At 40.7% G+C, this 23,728-nt stretch overlaps 1 protein-coding gene across 3 annotated transcripts in view; it reads left to right on the top strand.

Moving 5' to 3' along the window:
- Positions 1-23,728, top strand: part of BAZ1A (bromodomain adjacent to zinc finger domain 1A) — a 117,908-nt gene that overhangs the window by 63,245 nt on the left and 30,935 nt on the right. For 2 of the 3 annotated variants that reach the window (XM_077819031.1, XM_077819032.1), the window contains exons 9-19: positions 1,362-1,528; positions 3,360-3,455; positions 6,249-6,387; positions 6,818-6,964; positions 11,750-11,845; positions 11,986-12,210; positions 14,742-14,907; positions 15,201-15,314; positions 16,647-16,771; positions 19,238-19,849; positions 23,500-23,666. In XM_077819031.1, the coding sequence (XP_077675157.1) occupies positions 1,362-1,528; positions 3,360-3,455; positions 6,249-6,387; positions 6,818-6,964; positions 11,750-11,845; positions 11,986-12,210; positions 14,742-14,907; positions 15,201-15,314; positions 16,647-16,771; positions 19,238-19,849; positions 23,500-23,666 (2,054 nt within the window). The remainder of the gene's footprint in view (positions 1-1,361; positions 1,529-3,359; positions 3,456-6,248; positions 6,388-6,817; positions 6,965-11,749; positions 11,846-11,985; positions 12,211-14,741; positions 14,908-15,200; positions 15,315-16,646; positions 16,772-19,237; positions 19,850-23,499; positions 23,667-23,728) is intronic. The other variant, XM_077819033.1, reaches the window with a different exon arrangement.

The raw sequence follows: 23,728 nt of genomic DNA, 5'->3' as shown, positions 1-23,728 counted from the left end.
GGATAAATACCAATAATAAGCTGATTTACTTGTCAGCAGTTACTACTTCCCTGATGAAATATTGACATCTATAATGCTTAGTATCTCCTTTATACCAAGCTGGGGACGGGCAAACTTTTTTGGCTTGAGGGCCATATCAGGTTTCCAAAATTGTATGGAGGGCCGGTTAGGGGACACTGTGTCCCCAAACAGCCAGGCGTGGCCCTGCACCTGCCCCCTGCTGCCCCATCCAATCCCCCCGCCTCATTTTTGACTGCCCCTATGGAATCCCTGACCCATCCAACCCCCCTGTTCCCTGCCTCCTGACCGCCCCGACCCCTATCCATATCCCCGACCCCTGATCACACCCCCAAACTCCCCTGCCCTCTATCCAACTCCCCTCCCCTACTCCCTGCCCCCTTACCACGCTGCCTGGAGCACCGGTGGCTGGCGACGCTACAGCTGCGCTGCCCAGAGCACTGGGTCAGGCCGTGGCTCTGCAGCTGCGCTGCCTGGCCACACAGATCATTGCACTGAGGCTGCAGGGGAGGGGAGATGGTGAGGGAGGGGCTGGGAGCTAGCCTCCCAGGTCAGGAGCTCAGGAGCCAGGCAGGAGGGTCCCGTGGGCCGGATGTGGCCCACGGGCCGTAGTTTGCCCACTTCTGTACTAAGTGATTGTTAATGAAGAATTAAAAGTTAAAAAAAGAATTGTGTTGGAAATTCAGTCTTTTCAATACAAGTAAGACAATAAGGGCATAAGCAATATTGCTCTGGATTTCCAATTGAGAGCCAACTGGCAATATGTACTCTATGAAACCAGCTAAATGTAGAAACCTGCTAGTGGATGATCAAAATTAGATAGGAAAAACTATAGACTTTTTTTAAAAAGATTATTTTTCAGTTTTCAGTCCCTGCTTGCTATAGAAATAATGACTCCTGTCATTTTGTTCTTTAATCTCCACTTCTAAGTCAGTCCTTGGTGCTTAAGCAAGTGATAACTCCATTGACTATAATACCCCTTAACGTGACACACTTTCTTTCCCCAGTCATGTATTATCACTTGTGTTGCTGTAATCAAAGCATTTAACCTAATATGTCCTCCTTGTGTATTTGCTCTACTCCCAATCCAAATTTTTATCAACTAGGACTAGCAGAAAAGATGGGGTTCTTGTCAGCCAGAGATGTTCTAGGATTCTGATGTTTGAAACACTTGAGCTTCTGCCTTATATTCTTACTGGTTGGCATAGAAACAATTTAATCATCACAACAATTAAAATCTTTTCACTTGGTAGTTATCAGTCTACCTATTTAAAGCAGTTATATCAATTTAACTTTTTGTAAAAGTAAAATAGTTTAGATTGATATCCTTTTTTTCTGCACAGCTTTTGAAAAAGCTAAATTAAAGAGAGAGAAGGCACATGCTATAGAAGCCAAGAAAAAAGAGAGAGAAGATAAGGAGAAAAAGAGAGAGGAGCTGAAAAAGATTGTGGAAGAAGAAAGGATGAAGAAGAAAGAAGAGAAAGAGAGACTCAAGATAGAAAAAGAAAAGGTAATGCAATTTCATTATATGTATGTCTGATGATGGGATGAACCCTCATTCCACAGATAGAAAGGTTAGTGAGCATTTCATGCACTGGGGCAGTGCCAATTACACGTACCTGCAGAACATGCTCTATCTGGAGAAGGGAGGCATGAAAAAGGTGAAGCTCACAGCTGGGCAGGAGGGGAGTTTCTCCAGGAGGAGAGGTGGCTAGGGCATACCAGTGAGCTTCAGTAGCAAGGGGAGCCCACCTCAAGGTAGTGGCTAGCCACTTTTCCAAATACATGTTTGGGGGTGGATGGACTTGGCAAGCCTGATGTGGGTAAGAGGCCCTGTAAGGCTACTATCAGCCAACAACCTGGGTAGCATCATCATGGACTAGAGCAGGGGTTCTCGCAACAAATTTTTTGGTGGCTTCAGAGTGCGGCCACCAACTCTCACTGATGGCTGCACTGACACTTTTTTTTTTTTTCCCCCTAAAATACTTAATTAACTTTAGGGAAAAACAATTAAATAAATATGCACAGATTCACATCCAAATCATTGTAATTTATATTTGTAGGGTTTTTTGGCAGACTCCATAACAAAAATAATGCTGCCTCCCCCTTTGGCCCCCGAACCCCCATCCAGGGCTTAATGGGTCCTGGGGCTTACTGTGAAAAGTTATATTTGTTAAAATCACAGCACACTTAGTAACTTTATCGTACAGAATGAAAACATACTTGTTTCTGTCTTTATTGTTCTACCAAAAATATTTAGAATCATATCTAGGTAGGGCTGGAAGGGACCTCAAGAAGTCAAGTCCAGCCTCCTGCACTGTGGCAGGACCAAGTAAACCTCCTAGAACATCCCTGACAGGTGTTTTTCCAACTTGTTTTTAAATGTTTCCAATGATGTGGACTCCATAACCTTCCTTAGGAGCTTATTCTAGAGCTTAACTACCCTTATAGATAGTCTTCCAAAATGTTAAGTGCAGTAATAAAGAGGACCATGATCAATTGTTCTCCATATCCACTGAAAGCAAAACAAGAAGTAATGGGCTTAATCTGCAGGAAGGGAGATTTAGGTTAGATATTAGGGGAAAAATAGACTATCACCCCGTAGTCTTCTTTTCTCAAGAGTAAATATGCCCAGGTGTTTTTTTCCTCCCAACCTTTTCTCATAGGTCAGGCTTTCTAAACCTTTTATCATTTTTGTTTCTCTTTTTTTTTTTTTTTTTTTTTTTTTTTTTTCTAATTTGTCCATCCTTCCTAAATTGTAGTGCCCAGAATTGGATGCAGTACTCTAGCTGGGGCCTCACCAGTGCTGAGTAGAGCAGGACAATTACCTCCTGTTTCTTACATACAACACTCCTGTTACTACACCCCAGAATTATATTAGCCTTCTCCCCCACCCCCCCAGCAACCTCACATGGATGACTTGTATTCAGTTTGTGGTTCGCTATTAACCCCTGCCCCCCCCCCCCCCCCCCATCCTCTTCAGCAATACTACCACCTAGCCAATTATTCCTCATTTTGTAGGAGTGCATTTGATTTTTTTTTTCCTTCCTAAGTGTAGTGATTTGCACTTGTCTTTATTGAATTTCATCTTGTTGAATTCAGATCAGTTCTCCAATTTGTCACGGTCATTATGAATTTTAAATCTGTCCTTCAAAGTGCTTGTAATCCCTCCCAGCTTGGTGTCGTCTACAGATTTTTATAAGCATGCTCTCTACTCCATTATCCAAGTAATTATTTTGCTCAGTTTCATTGGAATACAATTACAGGTTTTTATGCTGTAGCAGAGTATAGTAATAAAATACAACTGGTTTCATATCTAATTCTGAAGGTTTCAATTTCAGGAAAGAGAGAAATTACGTGAAGAAAAAAGAAAGTATCTGGAATACCTAAAACAGTGGAGTAAACCTAGAGAAGACATGGAATGTGATGATCTTAAGGTATAAGTGCTGGGTAACTTTTGGGGTAGTGTATGCTTGTGCTTTGCAAATTTCTCTATGCAGCTCTGCTAATGCACCCCAGTCCTGATCTGAAGCAGCTTGTCTGTTGAAATACTAAGCTTCTTAAACAGAAGCTGTTAATTGTGCCTAACTGTTTGACTCTGTAATATGAATACATGAGGTTGGAGGCCTGAATTTTTTTTTTTTTTAAACGTAAAGATTTGAATCAGGTCTTCAGATGCAAAAGGCTAGTGCGCTAACCTTTTGGAACAACTCTCCCAGCCACTTCTGCTTTTCTGAAAATTGAATCTTGAGAAACTTGTCTGGCCATTTTGTGTAGACTGGGTACAACAGTTTGGTAGGCGTTCTTGCCATTTTTAACAATTTACCAAAGAAAGGTGCTAAGCTGTTAAAGTGAACTTCTTGTGTTCAAGATACTTTAGATTTATCCATTCCCAGTCTTATGAGTGCTTTTTGATGTTGTGGTTTTCTTGCCTACCACTTATTACAGGTCTCTGGATTATGCATGATGACTCTCTTCAGTTTGAAATGAACAACTGCTTAATAGAGTTTATAGAACAGAGTGACTGAGTGGATCCTTACTAGACCTATCTGCTGAGATTGTTCAAACATTGGGATGTTTGAGGCACTGCTCTGCTTGGGAAAATAAGACCTTTCCTTAAGTCTGAAATCTATCCTCGTACTAAATTCATGCACCTTTCACAAGTGTTTAATTTAACTGTAGGCCTTTGGGTTGTGAACAGTCCAATAGCAGGGCTTCGATAAACAACTGGCAACTACAGAAAAAGCTCTGAGAGGCACTTCTAAAATTACCCTTAGTGAATTAACACATATGCAGCTAATGTGAGTTGCAGTGCTCCGTTAAAATTTGACCCAGAGTTGCTTCTGGCTCTTTGTATCCTGTGTTTCTGGGTCATGGTTCCAGCGGAGAACATTCTCCACCAAACTCCAGGAGGAAGTACAACTTATTTGACTCATGGTTCCAACCACCCAACTTCTTTTAGGCCGCCTTTGTGTTTTTTCTCCCATTCTATTTTGTCCTTCCTTTTTGAAGGTGGAAAAGGAGGAGCAGCACTTTTTTTTTTTTTTAATAGACCTTTTTGGTTGAGATATTTGTGGTGATCTGTTGCATAGTGTTGGTGCTCACTAAATTGGATGATGTATGAAACCTAGAGGGGGGAAAAATAGAGTTCCTACCCCAAGGAACTAACATTCTAAATTAGAGACAGTACAAATAAAAATACACAGTACATCAGATTACCAGAAGACTTAGTCTGAGTGAGTGATTGATCTTTACATGCACTTTCTTTATAATGCTTAATCTTGATATGGGGCAGGAGGGCTGAATGAAAAAAGAATGTCCCAAATACAGGCAAAAGCAAGAAAGAGGCTACAAACATAGGGGGAGGAAGACAGAAAAGTGTGTTAAGTAAGGATGTGAATGAAGTGTATAAACATAGAAGGAGAGGGGTATAGTGGAAATGAGAGCTGAGAATGCACCAAGGTATGGAGTTGTGCAGGGATCTGAAGGTGAGAATGAAAAATGTTGAGCTGAATATGAAAGGGAGGAAGTCAGAGGAGACTGGTGTGATAACTTCCTCTTGCTGATCTGATCAGTAGCGTTTTTTGCATTTACTTGAAAAGGCAAAATGAGATGTGGGGAGAAAGAGAACAGGAGTTGCTTAACTGAGGTAAAAGATGACCAGGTCATGGTTAAATAGGGATTAACAGATCTGTCAGTGGTGTCTCTAGTCACATTCTACCACATCAAGACTTTTATCTTAGAGAAAAGATAGTGGTCTGCATCTGAAATACTTGTGAACTCAGGCTTACAGGTCGGGTCCCAGGTCTTCTTGGCTGCTGTGTATTTTCTTTGGCATAGAACAGATAAAATGCTGACTATCTCTTAGCTATCTGTGAATGGCTTTTACTACTTTAAGCATGAACATAACCATCATTTTTCTGATCTTTGTTTCTGGACTCCCAGCATCCTGGAGAGGGGCCATTCTTTATTAATTTTTGACCCTGACCACCTACCTAGAAAAAAAATCTTGTATATTTTTGCAAATGTCTCTACTTAAAACCATAAATCAAAAGTCTGAGCTGTTGTCAAATGTGATCATTGTAAAAGATTGGTTGTATCTCTTTGGCTTGATCTTGACCACATAATCTAAAACACCTCCAGCCATATTGACAAAGCAATTGCAGTAGAACCTCAGAGTTACAAACACCAGAGTTACGAATTGACCAGTCAACCACGCTCCTCTTCTCCACCCTCCTCCCCCCCCCCCCCAAAAAAAAAAGCAAATACAGTACTGTTAAACATAAACTACTTTAAAAAGGGGGGAAACAGCATTTTTCTTCTGCTAATTCATTAGACTGGCCCTGGCCATCCTGATTTGGAATTGGTCATATTTTTTGTAAAGCCTTACTGAATATTCTGAGAGCACTTTTTTATTTTATTTTATTTTGCTGGCATGGACAATTCTGCAGATTGAGATTCTTTAAAACCTTTTGAGAAGGAAATGATTTGAAGGGGAGAAACTGGCAATTGGAGTTCTTGGAATAACTAGCTCTGATCCACACCTTGGTTTAGAACAAGAGACTAAAATACACTCAGATTCATTAGGTTAGCTAAATTATACATTTAAGGATGTACCTTTGAACTATATGCAATTGCAAGTTTGATTGCATGCTATTGTGTGTCTGTTAAGTACTTGTGTATTCTGCTGAAATCCAGTGAAATATTGGGTTGTTTCCTTTGTGTTGCAGGAACTTCCAGTTCCGACTCCAGTGAAGACGAGACTGCCACCTGAGATCTTTGGTGATGCTCTGATGGTCTTAGAATTCCTTCATGCATTTGGGGAACTTTTTGATCTTCAAGATGAGTTTCCAGAAGGAGTTAGTCTAGGCAAGTTATCATTTGGTGATGTGCTTTAATTTACATTGTACTCCCATATGTCTCGTGTGCATTTATGAAAGTTTCAGAATTTGTTTACATTAAAATAAACTCTTGTACCACTCTCCAGTTTAGCTTTCTCAATCAGCTTGTGGTTGGAGCTCTGAAATTTACATGACTTCTAATATAGTAGGGTTTAGTCTGGTGTTTTACAAATATTTTCTTGAATTTATTACTTACACTTTTATATTAATGTGTTAAATGGGCATTGTTTGTCAACACTTTCTCAAGCAACCCCTAAAAATATTTTTTCCTCTAACGCAATAACTTGTTGTACACCTACTTGACTATTACCTATGGAAAAATGGTTTTTAATTCTTCACTTCATATTTGCTCTTACAGCACTGTGTCAAAAGTGACACCTCTTAAATTTTATTCGCAGAAGTGTTAGAAGAAGCTCTTGCAGGAAATGATAGCGAAGGCCCACTATGTGAATTGCTCTTTTTCTTCCTGACTGCCATTTTCCAGGCAATGGCTGAAGAGGAAGAGGAAGTGGCCAAAGATCAAATAGCTGATGCTGAGACCAAAGGTCAGACCTTAACTTTACTAATAAAAACTGAAATTCCTATGTAATTAACTTTAAAACTAAACTGCATATACTTGGTTATATTAGCATTGTTTGTTTTATTATGTATGGCAAGATATAAAAGTGGTTTTTTGTTTTTGTTTTTTATTGCAGTTGGGGGGTGTCTTTAAAAAGCAAGCTTTTCACATTGTTATACCCAACAAAGCACACTAGGCATTTAGCAGTTTGCATATGTTTTGAAAACTTCAAGGTTTCCCTCTGTCTCCTTCTTTTCTGGCTCCTTCAGCAATGCTAGATATTTCTCCTGCGGGTCAGGAGAATAGACATTCTCCTGAGCCTTCATCTGTAGTTGCAAGTTGTTCTTGACTCAAGCCTGATTTCTTCTCCCCCCCTGCTCCAAAATTAGAGAGCCAAATAATATTCTCTAACTGGAAATTCAGTACTCGCTTTCAAAGAAAGTAAGTACTAACTATGCATGCACACTCCTGGATGTCCAGTGGCCACCATTTCCTTATATTAGGAGGACACTTCATAGAATGATTTAGGTACTTGTGCCTCTGGGCTCAACTCTTAGATTGCAGCAGCAATCTTTCGAGAGGCATGCAGTGGCCATTAAAAAATTATCTTGCAACTGCTAACATCAAAAGGAAGTTCTTATTTTAAGCTGTCAACGAGTCCTATATACAGGTCTTTATCTCTAATAGTTTCAGTTTTGAGTTTTCGTGCACTGGAACAATGCTGTATGTCTGGTTTGGGAACACTATGAGCCTGTTCCTGGAATGCTCTCTGCCCACAGAACACTCCCTGAAGTCACAGGGAGGGCTTGCAGAATCTGGCCAGGCATGAGAATGTTTAAAATCTAATCAGACTGATTTAATCTTTTTCTACCACAGAGGTTTAAATTAACACTGTGTTTTGATGCGGATTGGAAAGAAGTAGAATTGTACATAAACTGACCATGTCCCTTTAATATTTGCTAATGCCGTGTTATGACCATATCCCAATTATTTTAAAATGGGGGAGCAAATGAAGAAAATTTAAAGCTGTCTTGAAAGACAAAATAACTTCTAGTCTCTAAGAAGTAGAGTTCTTAGCAGAGAAAGCATAATTACAGTCAGGGAATAGTTCAGGTCACAGTAATTACAAACTTGACACATTTTCCTTTCAATTGTTGATGTGTTTTTATTACTGGATATTGACCTACATGTGGTATTGCGCTCTCTCCCTCCCCCTCCCCCTCCCCCTCCCCCTCCTAAAGGAAAAAACAAAACAAAACCCACAATTTTAGAATAAGGTGAAATTTAGGGATTAAATTTTGACAAAGCACTTTTGGATAGCTGTGACTTTACCAGTGGGAATCATTGCTTTTAATTTTTAGGACTCTTTCCCTCTGCAGCGCCCCCCCCCCCCCCCCCCGACCAGATCAGAAACATTTTTTTTTTTTTCTCTTTTAGTGGACAGCACCAATAAGCATAGGTGCTGAGGTTTTTCTAATCTGCCAGGGGGTGCTTCCCCTCCCTTCCCCCAAGGCTCCGCCCCTACCCTGCCCAGTTCCTCCCTGGAGCGCGCTGTGCCCTCTCTCCTCTTTTTTTTTTTTTTTTTTTCCCCTTCCCCCCACCCCTTTCCCCCATGCTGGGAAACAGCTGATCCGTGGCAGGGGGTAGGGACTGGGAGGGAGGGGGAGGTGCTGATCAGCTGAGGGGAGGGAGAGGTTTTGATAGGGGGGCTTAGCAGCCACCATATTTTTTTTTTTTCTCCTGTGGGTGCTCCCGCCCCAGAGCACCCACAGAGTTGGCGCCTATGCCAATAAGATTCCTTCTGCTGTAACAGAAAGAATCCCAATGATCCAGATTGTCAAATGCCAAATTGCAGAAACCTGCATTACAGGTAAGAAAATCTTCCTGTATCATCTTTTGTCCTATAAGTTTTTTTTATTGACAAAATCAGTACTTGGTGTACGATTTTAAAATAATAAACTTAAGCATTTATTATGCTGTAATGTAATGCCTTATTCTAACAGAGAAATCCCTCTGGTTTGTTAGCTTCCAGGAGTGTGTGTTCATAGAAGATACTGGGATCAGGAAATCACCTATAAGGGCACTAGCTACTGAAATGAGAGGTTGCAGAGGAGCACTGCCCCAGAAGGCACTGTGCCTCCCCAGAGCTTCTTAGTGTAGAGGAGGAGAGCAGCTATTGCCCTGCTCATGAGGCAGGGTTCAGTGTGTATACCCCCTTTGGCCTGCCAAACTTGCTGACTAGTGGGGACAGGAAGCCATGGCCCTACTTCACCCTGCTTCCCCAGAGTTGGCTATAGGCCAGAGGTGGGCAAACTACGGCCGTGGGCCACATCTGGCCCGTGGGACCTTCCTGCCAGGCCCCTGAGCTCCTGGCCCGGGAGGCTAGTCCCCAGCCCCTCCCCGCTGTTCCCCCTCCCCCGCAGCCTCAGCGTGCTGCTGGTGCAACGCTCTGAGTGGCTTGGCAGTGCAGATGCAGAGCTGCGGCCTGACCTGGTGCTCTGGGTGGCACGGTAAGGGGGCAGGGGAGTTCGGGGGTGTGGTCGGGTCAGGGATGTGGATAGGGGTTGGGGCGGTCAGAGGGTGGGGAACAGAAGGGTTGGATGGGGCAAGGGTCCCGGGGGAGGCAGTCAGGAATGAGGGGGGCGTTGGATGGGGTGGCAGGGGGCCGGGGCACGCCTGGCTGTTTACAGGAGAGCCAGCCTCCCCTAACCGGCCCTTCATACATTTTTGGAAACCTGATGTGGCCCTCAGGCCAAAAAGTTTTCCCGCCCCTGCTTTAGGCACTTGTTCTACTTTGTTCTCACCTGATCTCAAGAACTATGACTGTGAGTGTGCCTGGCCCCATGTGACAGATGTAAAACAAACAGGAGAGTCTTATGACCCTTGCACACCCATGCAACTGTCAGTCACAGTTTAGTCCTTTAAAATGTGGTCCTCATCTGCAAGGTGACCGTATATTAAAAACGGTATCGTCTTAAGTAACAGCGCCTGCTCTCTGTGTGTATTTATAGTCTCAGGGCTCGTCTCCTAGGTGTTAGTACAGCATCTAGCACATTTGGATGCTGTTTTAATAAAACAAACTAATTGTGTAACTGAATAAACTACATTTTTAACTCCTGGTAGCAATGCAGAGCCAACACAGCTAAGAGCAAGTGAGCTGGATTTTGTGGTCTCCTACATCAGCAGAATAGTTAACTAAATTATTGTTGACGATGTGTGAAATAGAAAGAATCCAACTTGACTTTCAGATTGCAGTTAGTTTGCAGGGCTGGCTATTGCAAAAACACCATTTTTCTTCTAATTGGCCGTCCCTTGTGGGACTGCAGATAGTACTACTTTTTACTACAACTTTCATTTGGAGCCTCTGGACTTTCATTTCTTGCTGCTCTTGTTCAGACAACTTGTCTCTCTTTCATAGAAGAATTAGACATTCTTGTACAGCTTCTCCTCTGTCACACTAGCCAAGCAGGTTTGTAGCAGTGAGCAGTTTGTTCCACTTTTTAAAACATGCTAGATTTGAAAAGCAGGCAACACTTCAAGAGAAAACACCCAAGAAAAGTATTGTTTTTTTTTTCCCCAGAATTGGAGTTTTATGTAAGAGATGTGGATGTGGAAAAGTGATAGATGTCTACTTTGTAATATCTGGATAAAAGCTTTCAGACAGCATTAATCATGATGCAAGAATGTTATTATTTAATAGTTGTAAACCCACTATTTACGCAGTCTTGTTCAGTTTGGACCTATAGCTCCTTTGCCTGTTAACTTGGTGACCGTAACACTTCATAATGACTTGGACCTGAATAGGGTAAAGTTGTTGAACTAGTGTGCAAGGCTGACCGAGCTCTGTCAACCCTCTGGAGAACTACCTGTAAGTGCCAAGGAAACTTTGTTTAAGAAGAGGGAATTCAGCTTGCCTCCCCATGGATGAGCTGCTTTTGCTGCTGTTGTGCAGTGTTTGTTTACATCTGGCTTGCTTTTATTGGATTACCACTCTGATCATATTTGTGTGGAATGTGTAAACTTCTATATAAAAGTCAGATTTAAAAAAAAATGTGATGGATGCAAGCATCTGAAGTGTTACATTTTTTTTTGGATAGTTCTTCATAAAAAACCAAAATGGTAATAAGGAAATAATGATTAAATTGTCGGAACGTGCAGGATAGGATAGTTTGATTTGTGCATTTTTTTTCTCTTTCAAGTGTATTTCCTGGTATTCCATTCCTTTCCCTCTGTCTCCAGCGTGCATGTTTGCTCAGTGTCGGTGCTTTAGCAACTTTAGTCGCTTCTGCATTGTGAGAACGGCTTTTAGTGAATGTTGCATGTCCTTAGTGTACATACTGCTAAGGTGGACATTAGGCAACATATATTTTAACTTGTTTGTTGAACTGAAGCTATGTCTACACTACTGCCAGATCGATGCTTCAGTGATTGATGCACCAGGGGTCAATTTAGCAGGTCTAGTGAAGACCTGCTAAATCAACGGCAGAGCACTCTCTGGTCGACCCTGGTACTTCACCCAGAACAAGAACAGTAAGGTAAGTCGATCTAAGCTACATCAACTCCAGCTACATTATTCACGTACCTGGAGTTGCATAACTTAGGTCGACTTACCATGGTAGTGTAGACATAGCCTAAGTCTTGAATACCTTGAAGTTTCTGTGAATGTCAAGCCATTTTCTTTGTCTTTGCACTATTTTAAAAGGCCTTTTCTTTCTTCCCCCAAAATCCAAGTTTTAATTTGCACTAGAATAAAGTGTTTATTTCCTTAAAGATTTAACAGAGGCTTTGGATGAAGATGCAGACCCCACAAAATCTGCACTGTTTGCAGTTGCAACTTTGGCAGCTGCATGGCCCCAGTTACATCAGGGTATGTGTGGGTTTCATTTTTTGTTTCATTTATCTGTTTTATCTTGCTCTGTATTTTTTTTTTTTTTAAAAGCACATTTTACATTGCTTTGTATATATTGGTCTCAATGCAAAATAACTTCTCACTGTTATTAACTATAGGCTGCAATTTGAAAAATTTGGATCTCGACAGCTGCACTCTTTCTGAGATTCTCAGACTTCACATCTTAGCATCAGGCGCTGATGTAACATCAGCAAATGCAAAATATCGTTACCAAAAACGAGGAGGTTTTGATGCTACAGATGATGCTTGCATGGAGCTGAGATTGAGTAATCCTGGTCTGTTGAAGAAACTCTCAAGTACTTCAGTATATGACTTGTCACCAGGTAATAAAACAAAATGAATGTCCTGTTTAAGATGATTCAAAGCCATTCTCTAGGTGGCCAATTTCAAATGTAGCCCAGTGACCAAAAGTTATTTAACAACCGTTTGTCCTGTGTAAAACAAATTGGCAGTTTAACTTCAGTTTTTGGGGAGACAGGTATCCCTGTCAAAAAAACTATCACCCCAATTGGAACCCTTATTGGTGGTCTCACTGTGAGAGGTCAGTTATTGCATGGGTGTGGAAATAAAATTACCCTTTCATTCCTAGAGGCATTCCGTTCAGGTCAGAGTTCAGGTGGGGCAGTGGCTGGACAGCTTACGCTGTTGCTGCTGCTTCTGTAGTTAAGTAGAGGACCTCCACCTCCAGGATTGTCAGTCCAGAAATTATCTCAAGGGCAGTATGCTCCTGTGAATATTTTTACTTACTTTAGCTATACTACTAGGTATTCAAACTTAACTGGCCATTAGCAATTTTTAAAGCTATTTTTGTTTCTAAAATGCCTCAAGATATTGGACACACCCTTTTTCCTGCTTTTTGCACTCCTGTTTATGATTTTCTACCCCAGGTGATTTATATGAATAAGGAACCCAGAAATTCCCACCTAAGTAATAGGGCACATGATAAAGTCTCAGAACTTGTTGTTTTTTACTGAAATAAATTGGAGCTTTGCCTTCTCTACTGCTTTTCTCAGTTGGCAGTTATGTTGACACACAGAAGTGTCTATTTCAAGAAATGTCTGTTTGTACAATGTCAGTTGCCTCTTGTTTCACACATCCTGTGTGCGTTAGTGCTCTTACTTGGATGCAAGTGTAAGTGTGTTTGGCTGGGTCAGCTTATATGTGTTTCAAAACCAGTTACTCCATCTTCTGTAACATATGGCATTCTTTGGGAGACTGCCTTAAGGGCATGGCTTTGTGGAGGAGAGAAATAAAAAGAATACAGTTGCTGAATAACTAGAGTCCTTCAAACTGATTATCTGCAGATTTGATAGCCAGGAGAACCTTTGATCCTTTGGACAGTGGCATTTTCCAGATTTCAAGCTAAGGGAATTGATAAAGATGGATATACAGTATCTTGAACTTGTCTCAGTGTACATAAAATCTATACATTTGGCCTGAAAGATAGTAGGTCCTGAACCCACATGGCTTGTTGTGTAGACATCCCAAGAGTGAGCTCATCCAATGAATCCTCTTCATTGATCCACAGAGCGAAACTAGAAAGCTAAGTCAATCACTGTGATATAACCTGCTACTTTTAGGTTGCCCTGTCTGTTCTGTGCCCACAATATACTTTCTGAGATGGTTCTTAGGCATAATGGCCACAGCCCTTTCTGTGCTTATACCCAGCAACAAGAGAAGCATACATGCAGTTTGTATGTGTCCCTGAGAGGACAGAGGCAAGGTTCCCTTTGAAAGTGTGAGCCAGAATTTCCCCCCCCCCCCAATCCCCAGGTTTAATGGTTGGATCCAATTCAAATTAGTAAAACAGAATGTGTATTTTAAGATAAATACAGCAGAACCTAAAATAAGAGTTTTTAAATGTTAATCACGAGATAGGATAGCTGCAAAAATATGCCATGTGTTGTATTACAAACTCAGTTACACAGGAAAAAAAAGATTAAAAATAATAATTCTGCTTTACAGATCACCTCACTGGTCAGATATCCCTGTTTGTTTAGTGCCACCACCATGTGTAGTGCACGCCTGCTACGTTCAGATTAGTGCTTTGTCATTGGTGTAACCTGTGACTTTCTCCTAGGAGAAAGTCACAGAAGTCCGGTCTGGGTAATGTTCTTGCCAGATATTGCCACATATGCTTTTGGTCAGAAGGTGAATGAATGAATTATGTTTAGTTTGGAAGTTGTCACTGCACATATTAGCTTTAAGTTAGTATCCTCACACTTGATTTTATTTTTTTTAAATTGCTATTTCCTTTTGTCTGGAAGATGCATAATATTTAAGTCTACAAGATACATAATATTTAAGATTTAAATTTCATCCTGATTAATAAATCATTTTCCAGGTGTGTCAAACGTTTCAAATGAGACCTTAATTTAAGGTATGGTAGTGGTGGCTTCTATGTTTTGAGATATATTTTTTTCTTTCTTATCAGTGTGTCCCAGTGTGAACTTCAAACAATATAAATCTTAGCAGATGTCTTTCTTCCAAAACTAAATACTTTCTACTTCTTTATACTACTACAAATGCCTGTGTAATACTTTTCTAGGATAACATGTAGATGAAAAATTCACACTGGAAATTCATTTGTGCAATTTTATAGATTAGTAGACTAAAGAAGTAAAAAATCATTACTATAGGTTATAACTAAACTGGTCTGGTTAATTACCTCATGGCACAATTGCCAACAAAAAATTTTGCATTTCATCATAACCCTGCACATTTGACAATGTCTGCTTGATTTGATATGTCATTTCTTCAGTAAGAAGCTGTCTTGGGCCTGAAGCTCACTATATAAAGAGTACTTCTGCATCTTTTATAATGAAGCATAAACTATTAACGTGAATTTTATCAGGGGAAAAGATGAAGATTCTCCATGCCCTCTGTGGAAAGCTTCTGACTCTCGTCTCCACTCGAGATTTCATTGAGGACTCTGTTGATGTATTACGACAGGCAAAACAGGAATTCAGAGAGTTAAAGGCAGAACAACATCGCAAAGAAAGAGAAGCAGCAGCAGCAAGGTAAGAAGTGAACATAACCAAGATAAAACTAGGTGGGACTCCTTTATGTCAAAAACTTAGCTGCTGAATCTGAAAAAGTAACAATTACTGTTTTTTGTATTATGCCAGCCTCCTAAGGCCTTAATTGGGATCGAGGCCCTGTTGTGCTAGGCATTGTACAAAGATGAGTTCCTGCCTTAAATTAGCATTTTCATCCTATGGTGTTTATTATTAAGGAAAGGGACATAACCAGATTAAATTAGGCACTCTCTTTATCTGTTAATTGCAGCTTTTTATATTCCCCCTATCCTTAGGATACGTAAGAGGAAGGAAGAAAGATTAAAAGAGCAAGAACAAAAGATGAAGGAGAAACAGGAAAAGCTGAAGGAAGAGGAGCAAAGGAATCCTGCTGCAGAAGTGTCTGTTGGGTAGGATCAGTTATTCTAATATGATAAATGCAATTTTGAGCCTGCTTTTTAAATGGTGGTTTTCGGTATATAGAACCAGAGTCTAAGGCAGTGTAAATCTTTTTGACTTAAATGGAACTATGCCAGTTTATACCCACTGGGAAATCTGGTCCTTTAATGTTGATTATAGAAACAAAAGGAAAAATGATCGTATAAAATGATACCATTTTTCTTTTAAAAATAATAGAAAAGGGTTGTTGAATACAGATATTTTCTATAAGCGAGTAGAGCCATGATGTCTGACAGTAGCAATTTGCGAGGTTAACGTTGGTATTTGATTTTCTAATTTACTAACTTGGGTGACGGTAGGTCGTCATATAGATCTTTAAGGCCAGAATGGACCATTATGTTGATTACTTTGATCTCCTACATAAGTGGCGAAAGTACCTCATTCAGTAATTTCTGCATCAAGCCCATAACTTCTGTTTGAACTATAGCATAAATATTTGATTCTTAGCCAGCATGCTGTTCTAGATTATCTCCTTAGAATTGCAGTTTTTACATTGATAGAACCCTGTATTTTCATAAGCAAGACTCATGCATGTGCTGCTGCATAAGTATGCCTTCCTTAAGACCCTAAATTGTATTTTTCAAGGTTCTAATCCTGCAAAAATTTATGCGCTTAACTTTAGATACATGAGTAGTCCCATGGACTGCTGCTTGTATGCTCTAAAGTTAAGCATGTTAAGTATTTGCAAGATTGGAGTCATACTGTGTAATAACTGCCCTATAAAAATCACTGCTTAGTAAATGGTACAAATCTGGGTAGGGGAAATGTATTTTCAGTTTTCGAAGAGGGAACTGTAAACTATGTAAAATAAAAACTTAAAGTCTACATCGTCAGCTGGGGAAAAATGGCATAGCTCTGAATTCAGTAGAGCTATGCTGATGTACACCACATGAGGATCCCCTGGTTTTAAAGCTATAAAATGCCTTTAAATTTTTGGGCTGGTATTTAAAAATTAGTTAAACCCTGGATTAGGCTTTAGTACAATATTTCTGTGGTTATGGCTCAATATTTTGGTTTCTAGGAAATACTTCCTATATCTTTTTAAAGGTTCTCCCCCCAATCTATATTCTTACATTAGGATGTGAACTCCTAATATATATGGAGTCATTTCAGTGGAATAGTGAAGTAGCATAATAAAAGAAAAAATACATCTGCAGTTCTTTACAGGGCAACTTTTGATGATAATATACTAATTGTAAAGCACATTCTGCAATGTACTGTATGTTCTTTGCCAGCTCCATTCAGTTCTTTGACTATGGACTTTTGTTGTACTCTCCCATCAGGGAAGAAGAACGGGAAGACCTTGATACCAGTACAGAGAGCAAAGAAATTGAGCAGAAGGAACAAGACGTGGACACAGTGACAGAGGATGAGGAAGAACCAGGACCAAACAAAAAAGGAAGAAGAGGTAAAAAATAAATTTGTGTGTGTATGTATGCATAAACCAACAATTAGGTGAATTTTTACTTTTCTAGTTCAAAAAGCATTAGCCTTCATTGTAAATGTAAAGAAAAAAGACCTAAATCATAATGCGCTAATAAATGAATTGAGCTGGTTTGATCCCTCTTTTAGCTCTGTCCTATATTCTCTAGTGCTTCTATTCCTCTTTGTCTTCTCTGGTTGCCATCTGGACTCTCTTTGTTTTGTGTGTCTGTGTCTGCCTGAAAGACAGGAGATAGGCTGTGGCTTGAAAAACTGTTACAGTTATTAGTACTCCACTTGACTGGCTCTACATGAATCTCTAATGGTGGCTGACTCATTTTCAGGCACTTCATCTTTTGTAGAATTTAAGAAACCAATAGCCATAGTGTTTTTTAAGGTGATTTATACCACCTAACTAATTAACTCTATTGATGGAGGGAGGTGTGAGGCCTGATGCACCCAGGCCCAGATTTACCCCCAGGCAGACAGCTTTAATCTCCCCCTAAGGAGCTTCCGAGGAATTCATCTAGGAGGGACAGTAAGTGAGATGCACTGAATCATGCAACACTGTGGCTTACAGGCCGTCTGTGGGGCCTCCAGGGGAGAAAGAGTTGTCTAACTTTTGCTGTTCCTCTTGGATGGACATTTTTTACCTCCAAGGGCTTTGTGCGAGACTCTTTGCTTCTGAAACCCCATGGTGATTTTGGACCTCCATTGATACATGGAATAGGAATTCTGAGTCTTTTTATAATGCTTTTAATTCTGTAGTGCTTTCCATTGGATGTTGAGATATGATCATCACAAATGTTTGCGAAAACTAAATTTTTAAATTTTTTTTAAACACTGATGTATTAAGCCTTAGAATACCATTCTGCTTATATGGTAGGCAAGTATTTCTATCCACATTTTACAAATGGAGGAAACTGAGGACAATTACACAGGAAGTCTATGTAAAAGCCAGGAATGAAATGCAGATTCCCTGTCATTTGTTTCAGCATCAAGTTCTTCTTTCCAATTTAACTATCTCAGCCTCTGTTGCTGGCAGGGTCTTTGACTTTTTACTACAATTTTACTCATTAAAATATATACTGGAATGTTTTCAGTGAGTCCACGTTGAAAATACAGGTAGTATATGAAAAATTTGTTCAGGATAAAGTAATTTAACTGGGATTGAAATTTTGTTTGTATACAGTGTGTGTTTGGTTTCTGGGTTGGTTTTTTTTTTTTTTTTTTTTTTTTTAAGTAGATCTCATGGCAGTAAATGCAAGGCCAGAACTTTGTTGTGGGGGTCTCTCTGTGAAATCCTTACAATTTTACTTGGTCTATCGTGAGAGATTGTCTGTAGCACCTTTATATTCTCAATGGCATAAATAATTGTAAAGAACAATAAATAAAACCTGGTCTAGGTTCTGGAAGGAGAAACTGTTATAAACAGGCCTTTCCTCTATGCATGCAAGTAGATTCTGTTCCTTGCTACTGACCAGTAGTGGTTGTGGTGGTGATGATGATCTGATTATTTGCAACAGTTTTGTTAGAAAGTGGGAGACTCTAAGCCAGTGGTCTCCAACCTTTTCTCACCCAAGATCACTTTTTGAATTTAAGGGCAACCCTCTACCCTGCCCCTTCCCCAAAGCCCCGCCCCGCTCACTTCATCTCCCCCTCTCTCTGTTGCTTGCTCTCCCCCACCCTCACTCACTTTCGGGGCGGGGCAAGCTCTGGGCTGGGGCCAAGGCGTTCGCAGTTTGGGAGGAGGCTCTGGACTGAGTCTGGGGTGGGGGGGCGTAAGGGGTGCAAGTTCTGGGGTGGTGTTTGGGTGCAGGAGGGGGCTCTGGGCTGGGGTGCAGGAGAGGGTGCAGGGTGCTGGCTCTGGGTTGGGGTCAGCTGGGGCAGGGGGTTGGGGTGCAGGAGGGGGTATGGGGTGCTGGCTCCAGGAGGGGGATCAGGGTTGGGGTGCGGCCTCCTGCCGGGCAGCACTTAGCACGGGCGGCTCCCGGGCAGCGAGGCTAAGGCAGGCTCCCTGCCTGCCCTGGCCCCACACTGCTCCAGGAAAGGGCCCAGCTCCTGGGGGGGGGGGGGGGGGGGCACATGGCTCTGTGCACTGCCTCTCTTTGCAGGCACCGCCCTTAAATCTCCCATTGGCCACGGTTCCTCATTCCCAGCCAATGGGAGCTGTGGGGGCAGTGCATGCAGGCAGGAGCAGCACATGGAGACTTCTGCCCACTCCCCTTATCTGCAGGGGCGTGCTGGCCGCTTCCAGGAGTGGTGTGGAGCCACAGCAGGCAGGGAGCCTGCCTTAGCGGCAGCCCTGCTACAACACCAGAGATTGCAATCGACTGGGAGAGTTCCCAGGATCAACCTATCGATAGCGATCGACAGGTTGGTGACCACTGATCTAAGCTAATGACAGAGGTTACAAGTACAGTACTATCAGTTTTCTTCCTTTCATTTTTAGGTAAGAGAGGGCAAAATGGACTTAAGGAATTTACGAGGCAAGACGAGACTTCTTGTGAAAAGAGTGAACCTCTTACTGCTGAGGAGGAAGAAGCTTTAAAATGGGAGCAACAAAAGAAAGAGAAGGAACTTATAGAAAAGATTCAGAATGCTACAGCCTGCACCAATATCTCTCCACTGGGTCGTGACCGCATGTACCGACGCTACTGGATTTTCCCCTCCGTTCCTGGATTGTTTATAGAAGAGGACTATTCTGGTCTCACGGAAGACATGTTATTGCCACGACCCTCTTCCTTTCAGAATAGCATACAGTCTCTCATCACAAACGAACTTCAGGTATCCACTAAAACTGGAGAGTCTTTGAAGTCGTCTGAATCTACCTCCAATATTGACCAAGATTCATATGCCAGTATTGCTGTAGAGGTGCCAAGACCAGTATATAAGCCAAACCGCTGGTGCTTTTACGATTCTCGGGAACAACTGGATCAACTGCTAGAGGCTCTGAATTCCCGAGGACATAGGGAGAGTGCCTTAAAAGAAACTCTGTTACAAGAGAAAAATAGAATATATGAACAACTAAACAGTTTTCCTGTGGAAAAATTCCATATTCCAGGTAAAGGGCAACTTCTTCCAAATGTATTTGATCTTAATTTGCTTTCACAATTGATTTCAGAGTAGCATTATAAGAGCTTGTCATTCTTATTAGAATCTCCTATAAAATGATTAAATAATTCTACCAAATGTCTTAGCAACTGAACTATTTGCTTTTCAGAAACAAGGTTTCAGTGTATTTTTTTGATGGATAATGTATTACATGGGTGTCTCAGTGGAAGGGTAGTGGCTTCACTATTTTTTCGATGTTGATTCATAAATCAGAGTTGCTATTGTTGGTCTTTTGACAAAGTCTTTAGCTATACGCACTTGGGAAGAAGCTAGCTACAGCATGCATAACTAGGAAAAAGGCAAGGGAATCTTAAAAGTAAAAGAAAACTTTGGTGTAGATGGTAGATCCTGAACACTGGTATCTGACATGAGTTCATTTTCAGTATCTTGATGATATCTCAATATTTCTGCTCTGAAAGAAAAGACAAGTTGGTCTGCCTCTGAAGACAATCACCTCTCCTTGTGTCCTCTACTATTACTTTGACTTGGCTGGGGGGATGGCTTTTCATATGATGATGTGTGAAATAATTCAAAACCTGTGCAGAACTGATTAATATGAATAGAGTAAACAATGATATGTTGCCTGATTGCTTTTTCCCAAGAATTTGGCACAAAGACCTAACTGTGCTACCCTTTGTGTGACATGCACAGGCTTAACAGTGCAGAAGTTTCTATACACATGTTGACACATCCTCCCTACAAGTGTAGCTTTTTCTGAAGAATAACATTGCTTTTGTGTGTGTCAAATTTGGAAGCTTCCTTGAAACTATGGAACAATTTTTTTGTGCTTAGTATATCTATATGTAAGCCTCATTTTTTCTACCAATAACACAGTTGCATATATCACTGATACAAGTAAAGGCTGTGTCTTGTGCATACTTCAAAAAACGTAGTAAATTTGTTTGAAGTTGTTTTTCGCAGAAATTTTTTAACTGAAAAGGAAACTTTCAGTGGTATCTTCAAAGTGTGTCATTTAGGGCAAGTCTACATTACAGCGCTACATCGGTGTACCTGCACCGATGCTGCTATAGCACATCTGGTGAAGACGCGTTATGCTGATGGGAGAGCACTCTCCCGTCGGCATAATTACTCCACCTCAGCAAGAAGCAGACAGCACCAGTATGGACAGTGTGAAACTTGCGTTGCTTGGGGCGGGGAGAGGAGGCTTTTTCACACCCCTGAGCAACATAAGTTATACCAACTTAGGGCCAAGTCTACACTACAGCCTAAGTCTTGAATTATGTAAAATTCCTGTGAAGTTATCCACAGTGAACTGTCTTGAGACAGTCTAGGTAGGGGTGGCAAACTCATTCAGAGGAGTGGTCTGGATTCCTTGTTTAATTATAGTCAGTGGGTCAGGAAATGCATCCAGGACACTTTCTATTCTCTTCAGTCCAAAGCTGATCTCCCACTGTTGTCAGTGGAAGTTTGCAAAGAGAGCAGAGGGAAAACAGAGCCTTTATATAGTAATTAAACTTTGTTTAATATCTTGTCACATTCTTCACTCTAAGGAAAATATGTTCCCTTTCCTGTCAGAGCTACTTACATGCTTGTGTTTTTCTTCCTTTTTCTTTGTCTTTGTGTGTGTGTCCTCTGTTCTTTTCCGTCTGCATTTTCTTTGCTGCATCAACTCCCAGTTCCAAGCATTATGGACTTTACTCCCACTTCCTACCTCCATTACATCTGCTAAAATGAAAGAATAGCTAATGTTACCAGTAAAATGTAACTGCTGGACTTTGGAATTGACACTCAAATTAATAGGGGGTAAGGGAATTAACACCATTGGGTGGTTGTTGTTTCAGGCCATCTGGAGACTCATTGTTTTGCCTTCCTTTGGAAGGTTGTCTCTGCAGACATGAGGGCTAGAAGCTTTTTTTTTTTTTTTTTTTTTTTTAATCTTTAGATGACTTTTTGGTAACAAGGGCCATATAAATAGATGTGTGCCTCATCTAGCTAATGTCCATGTGAGAGGTGCCCCTGATATAAATGGATGTTGGTCTCTCACACACACACTTATTTCCTTGGGTATGTTTTAGGTTTTCATTTACAAACAGAGAAAAAAACTATAGTATAAATGTGTAAAAACTCCACCTCTTTCCCCATTACTGCTAATGATAAAACCATATACTCTGGACAGGAACTCTGGTCCAGTTTATTCAGCAAAGGAACGAATTCTGTGGTAAACAGTTGCAAATTGTGCTGCAGTGATGGGATATAGCCATGGTAATTTTACTTTTGGTTGGAATTCCATTGTAACAGAACTTAGCAACTCCCCCATTTCCTACAGTTGAATGGATCAACAATATGTTGTAAATGATTTAAAATATTACCAAGGTATTACTTTAAATGTTATAGGCAGCAGCTTATTGTTTTTCCTCCTTCCTTCCCCCTTCCCAACCGCACAACTGGCTTAAAAATAAGAATAGAACCCGATAACCCTTAATTTAAAATGTTTCTCCAGTACCTATCAACTTTCTCAATATCATCTCTTTGCAAATCACGGGCTGCCATTTGATTCATGCACAAGGCCTAAGCCAAAAAGAGAACCATCCCCACACACCTTAGAGTAATAGTACCTGGTGGAGATGTATGGAAATTGTTTCATTACTTGCAAATGAGAGTAATAGAAATCTAGGGATGTAAATAGTGGTTAAAAAAAGTAACTCTGTATCCAATTAAAATTTTATCGGTTACACAGTTAAACCTTTAACCGGGGAACTAGGAGTGCTATTACATGGGACCCCAGTTGCCAGCCCCCACGCCTGGGGCAGCAGTGGAGTCCTGGGCTCCGGCTGGCAGCAAAGTTTAATTTGTTAACTGTTAACCAAAACTGATAAGACTGTATCAACTTTTACATCCCTATAGAAATCCCTCTCCTCCCCCCACTCCCCCCGCAAAAAAAAAAAAAATCTAGGGAGTTACCATTACCAACAGCTTCTGTCCGTTCATTCTTGACTGACTGCCTCCTAGTTTTGGGTACTTCTCTCCTCAGCACACTCCCACCCCAACTCCCTTACATCCCGTGAACAAAGGCTTTTGCCATCCATGATGCTTTTACAAACTATGGGTTTAATCTTTGAGTGTGCTGTCAACATTTTTGTGCCTTCCAGTCTTTAGCATATATTTAACTTCTCTTATTATTATAATGTGTTTGACATTTCTTTTCATATCTTAAAGCTTTTATTATCCCACTCTTTCATTTGACTTTTTTAAAGGGACAGTGTCAACTTAACATCTAGACAATGTGAAAAATGAGTTAGTAATGTCACAGACTACTGGCTGTTACTTGTTAAAGTGGTAGGTAAACGCTTTTAAGACAGGCATGTGATTTTTAAATAAACAATATCCCTTTAATCTGCTTGCTTTGGGGCGGTCTGGATGTTAATATCCATCTTTCTTTGGGTATGTAGATATTTGATCCTGGTTTGGGTTAGATTCTACTATGATATGAAAAACTCAATACTGAGATACCTCTCATTATTAGAAAGTATTTTAAAGAACTACTACTTTTTGTTAATAATAATCCTATTTATGGAAAGTCCATTTTCTGGTCACTTAAGAAATAGAAAGCCCTAACAAAAAGCGTATTGGTTATTGCAGACAAACCTCAAAGTGACAACAAACCTCTTTCATCAGGGCGGGGAAGAATACAGAATGCACATGATACATTTCAAATGTCTGCAGAAAAGCAGCTTGAACTGAGACTTAGAGACTTTCTTTTGGACATTGAAGACAGAATCTATCAAGGAACACTGGGGGCAATTAAGGTATTACATTATAGTCTTTCATGGAAAGTGGTATTTCTAGGAACCAAACAGTGCTGCTCACT

The sequence above is a fragment of the Eretmochelys imbricata genome, chromosome 6, assembly GCF_965152235.1.
Source record: "Eretmochelys imbricata isolate rEreImb1 chromosome 6, rEreImb1.hap1, whole genome shotgun sequence".
Lineage (NCBI taxonomy): Eukaryota > Metazoa > Chordata > Testudines > Cheloniidae > Eretmochelys > Eretmochelys imbricata.
The sequence above is the reverse complement of the archived record's forward strand: the minus strand, read 5'-3'. Positions and strand labels throughout refer to the sequence as shown.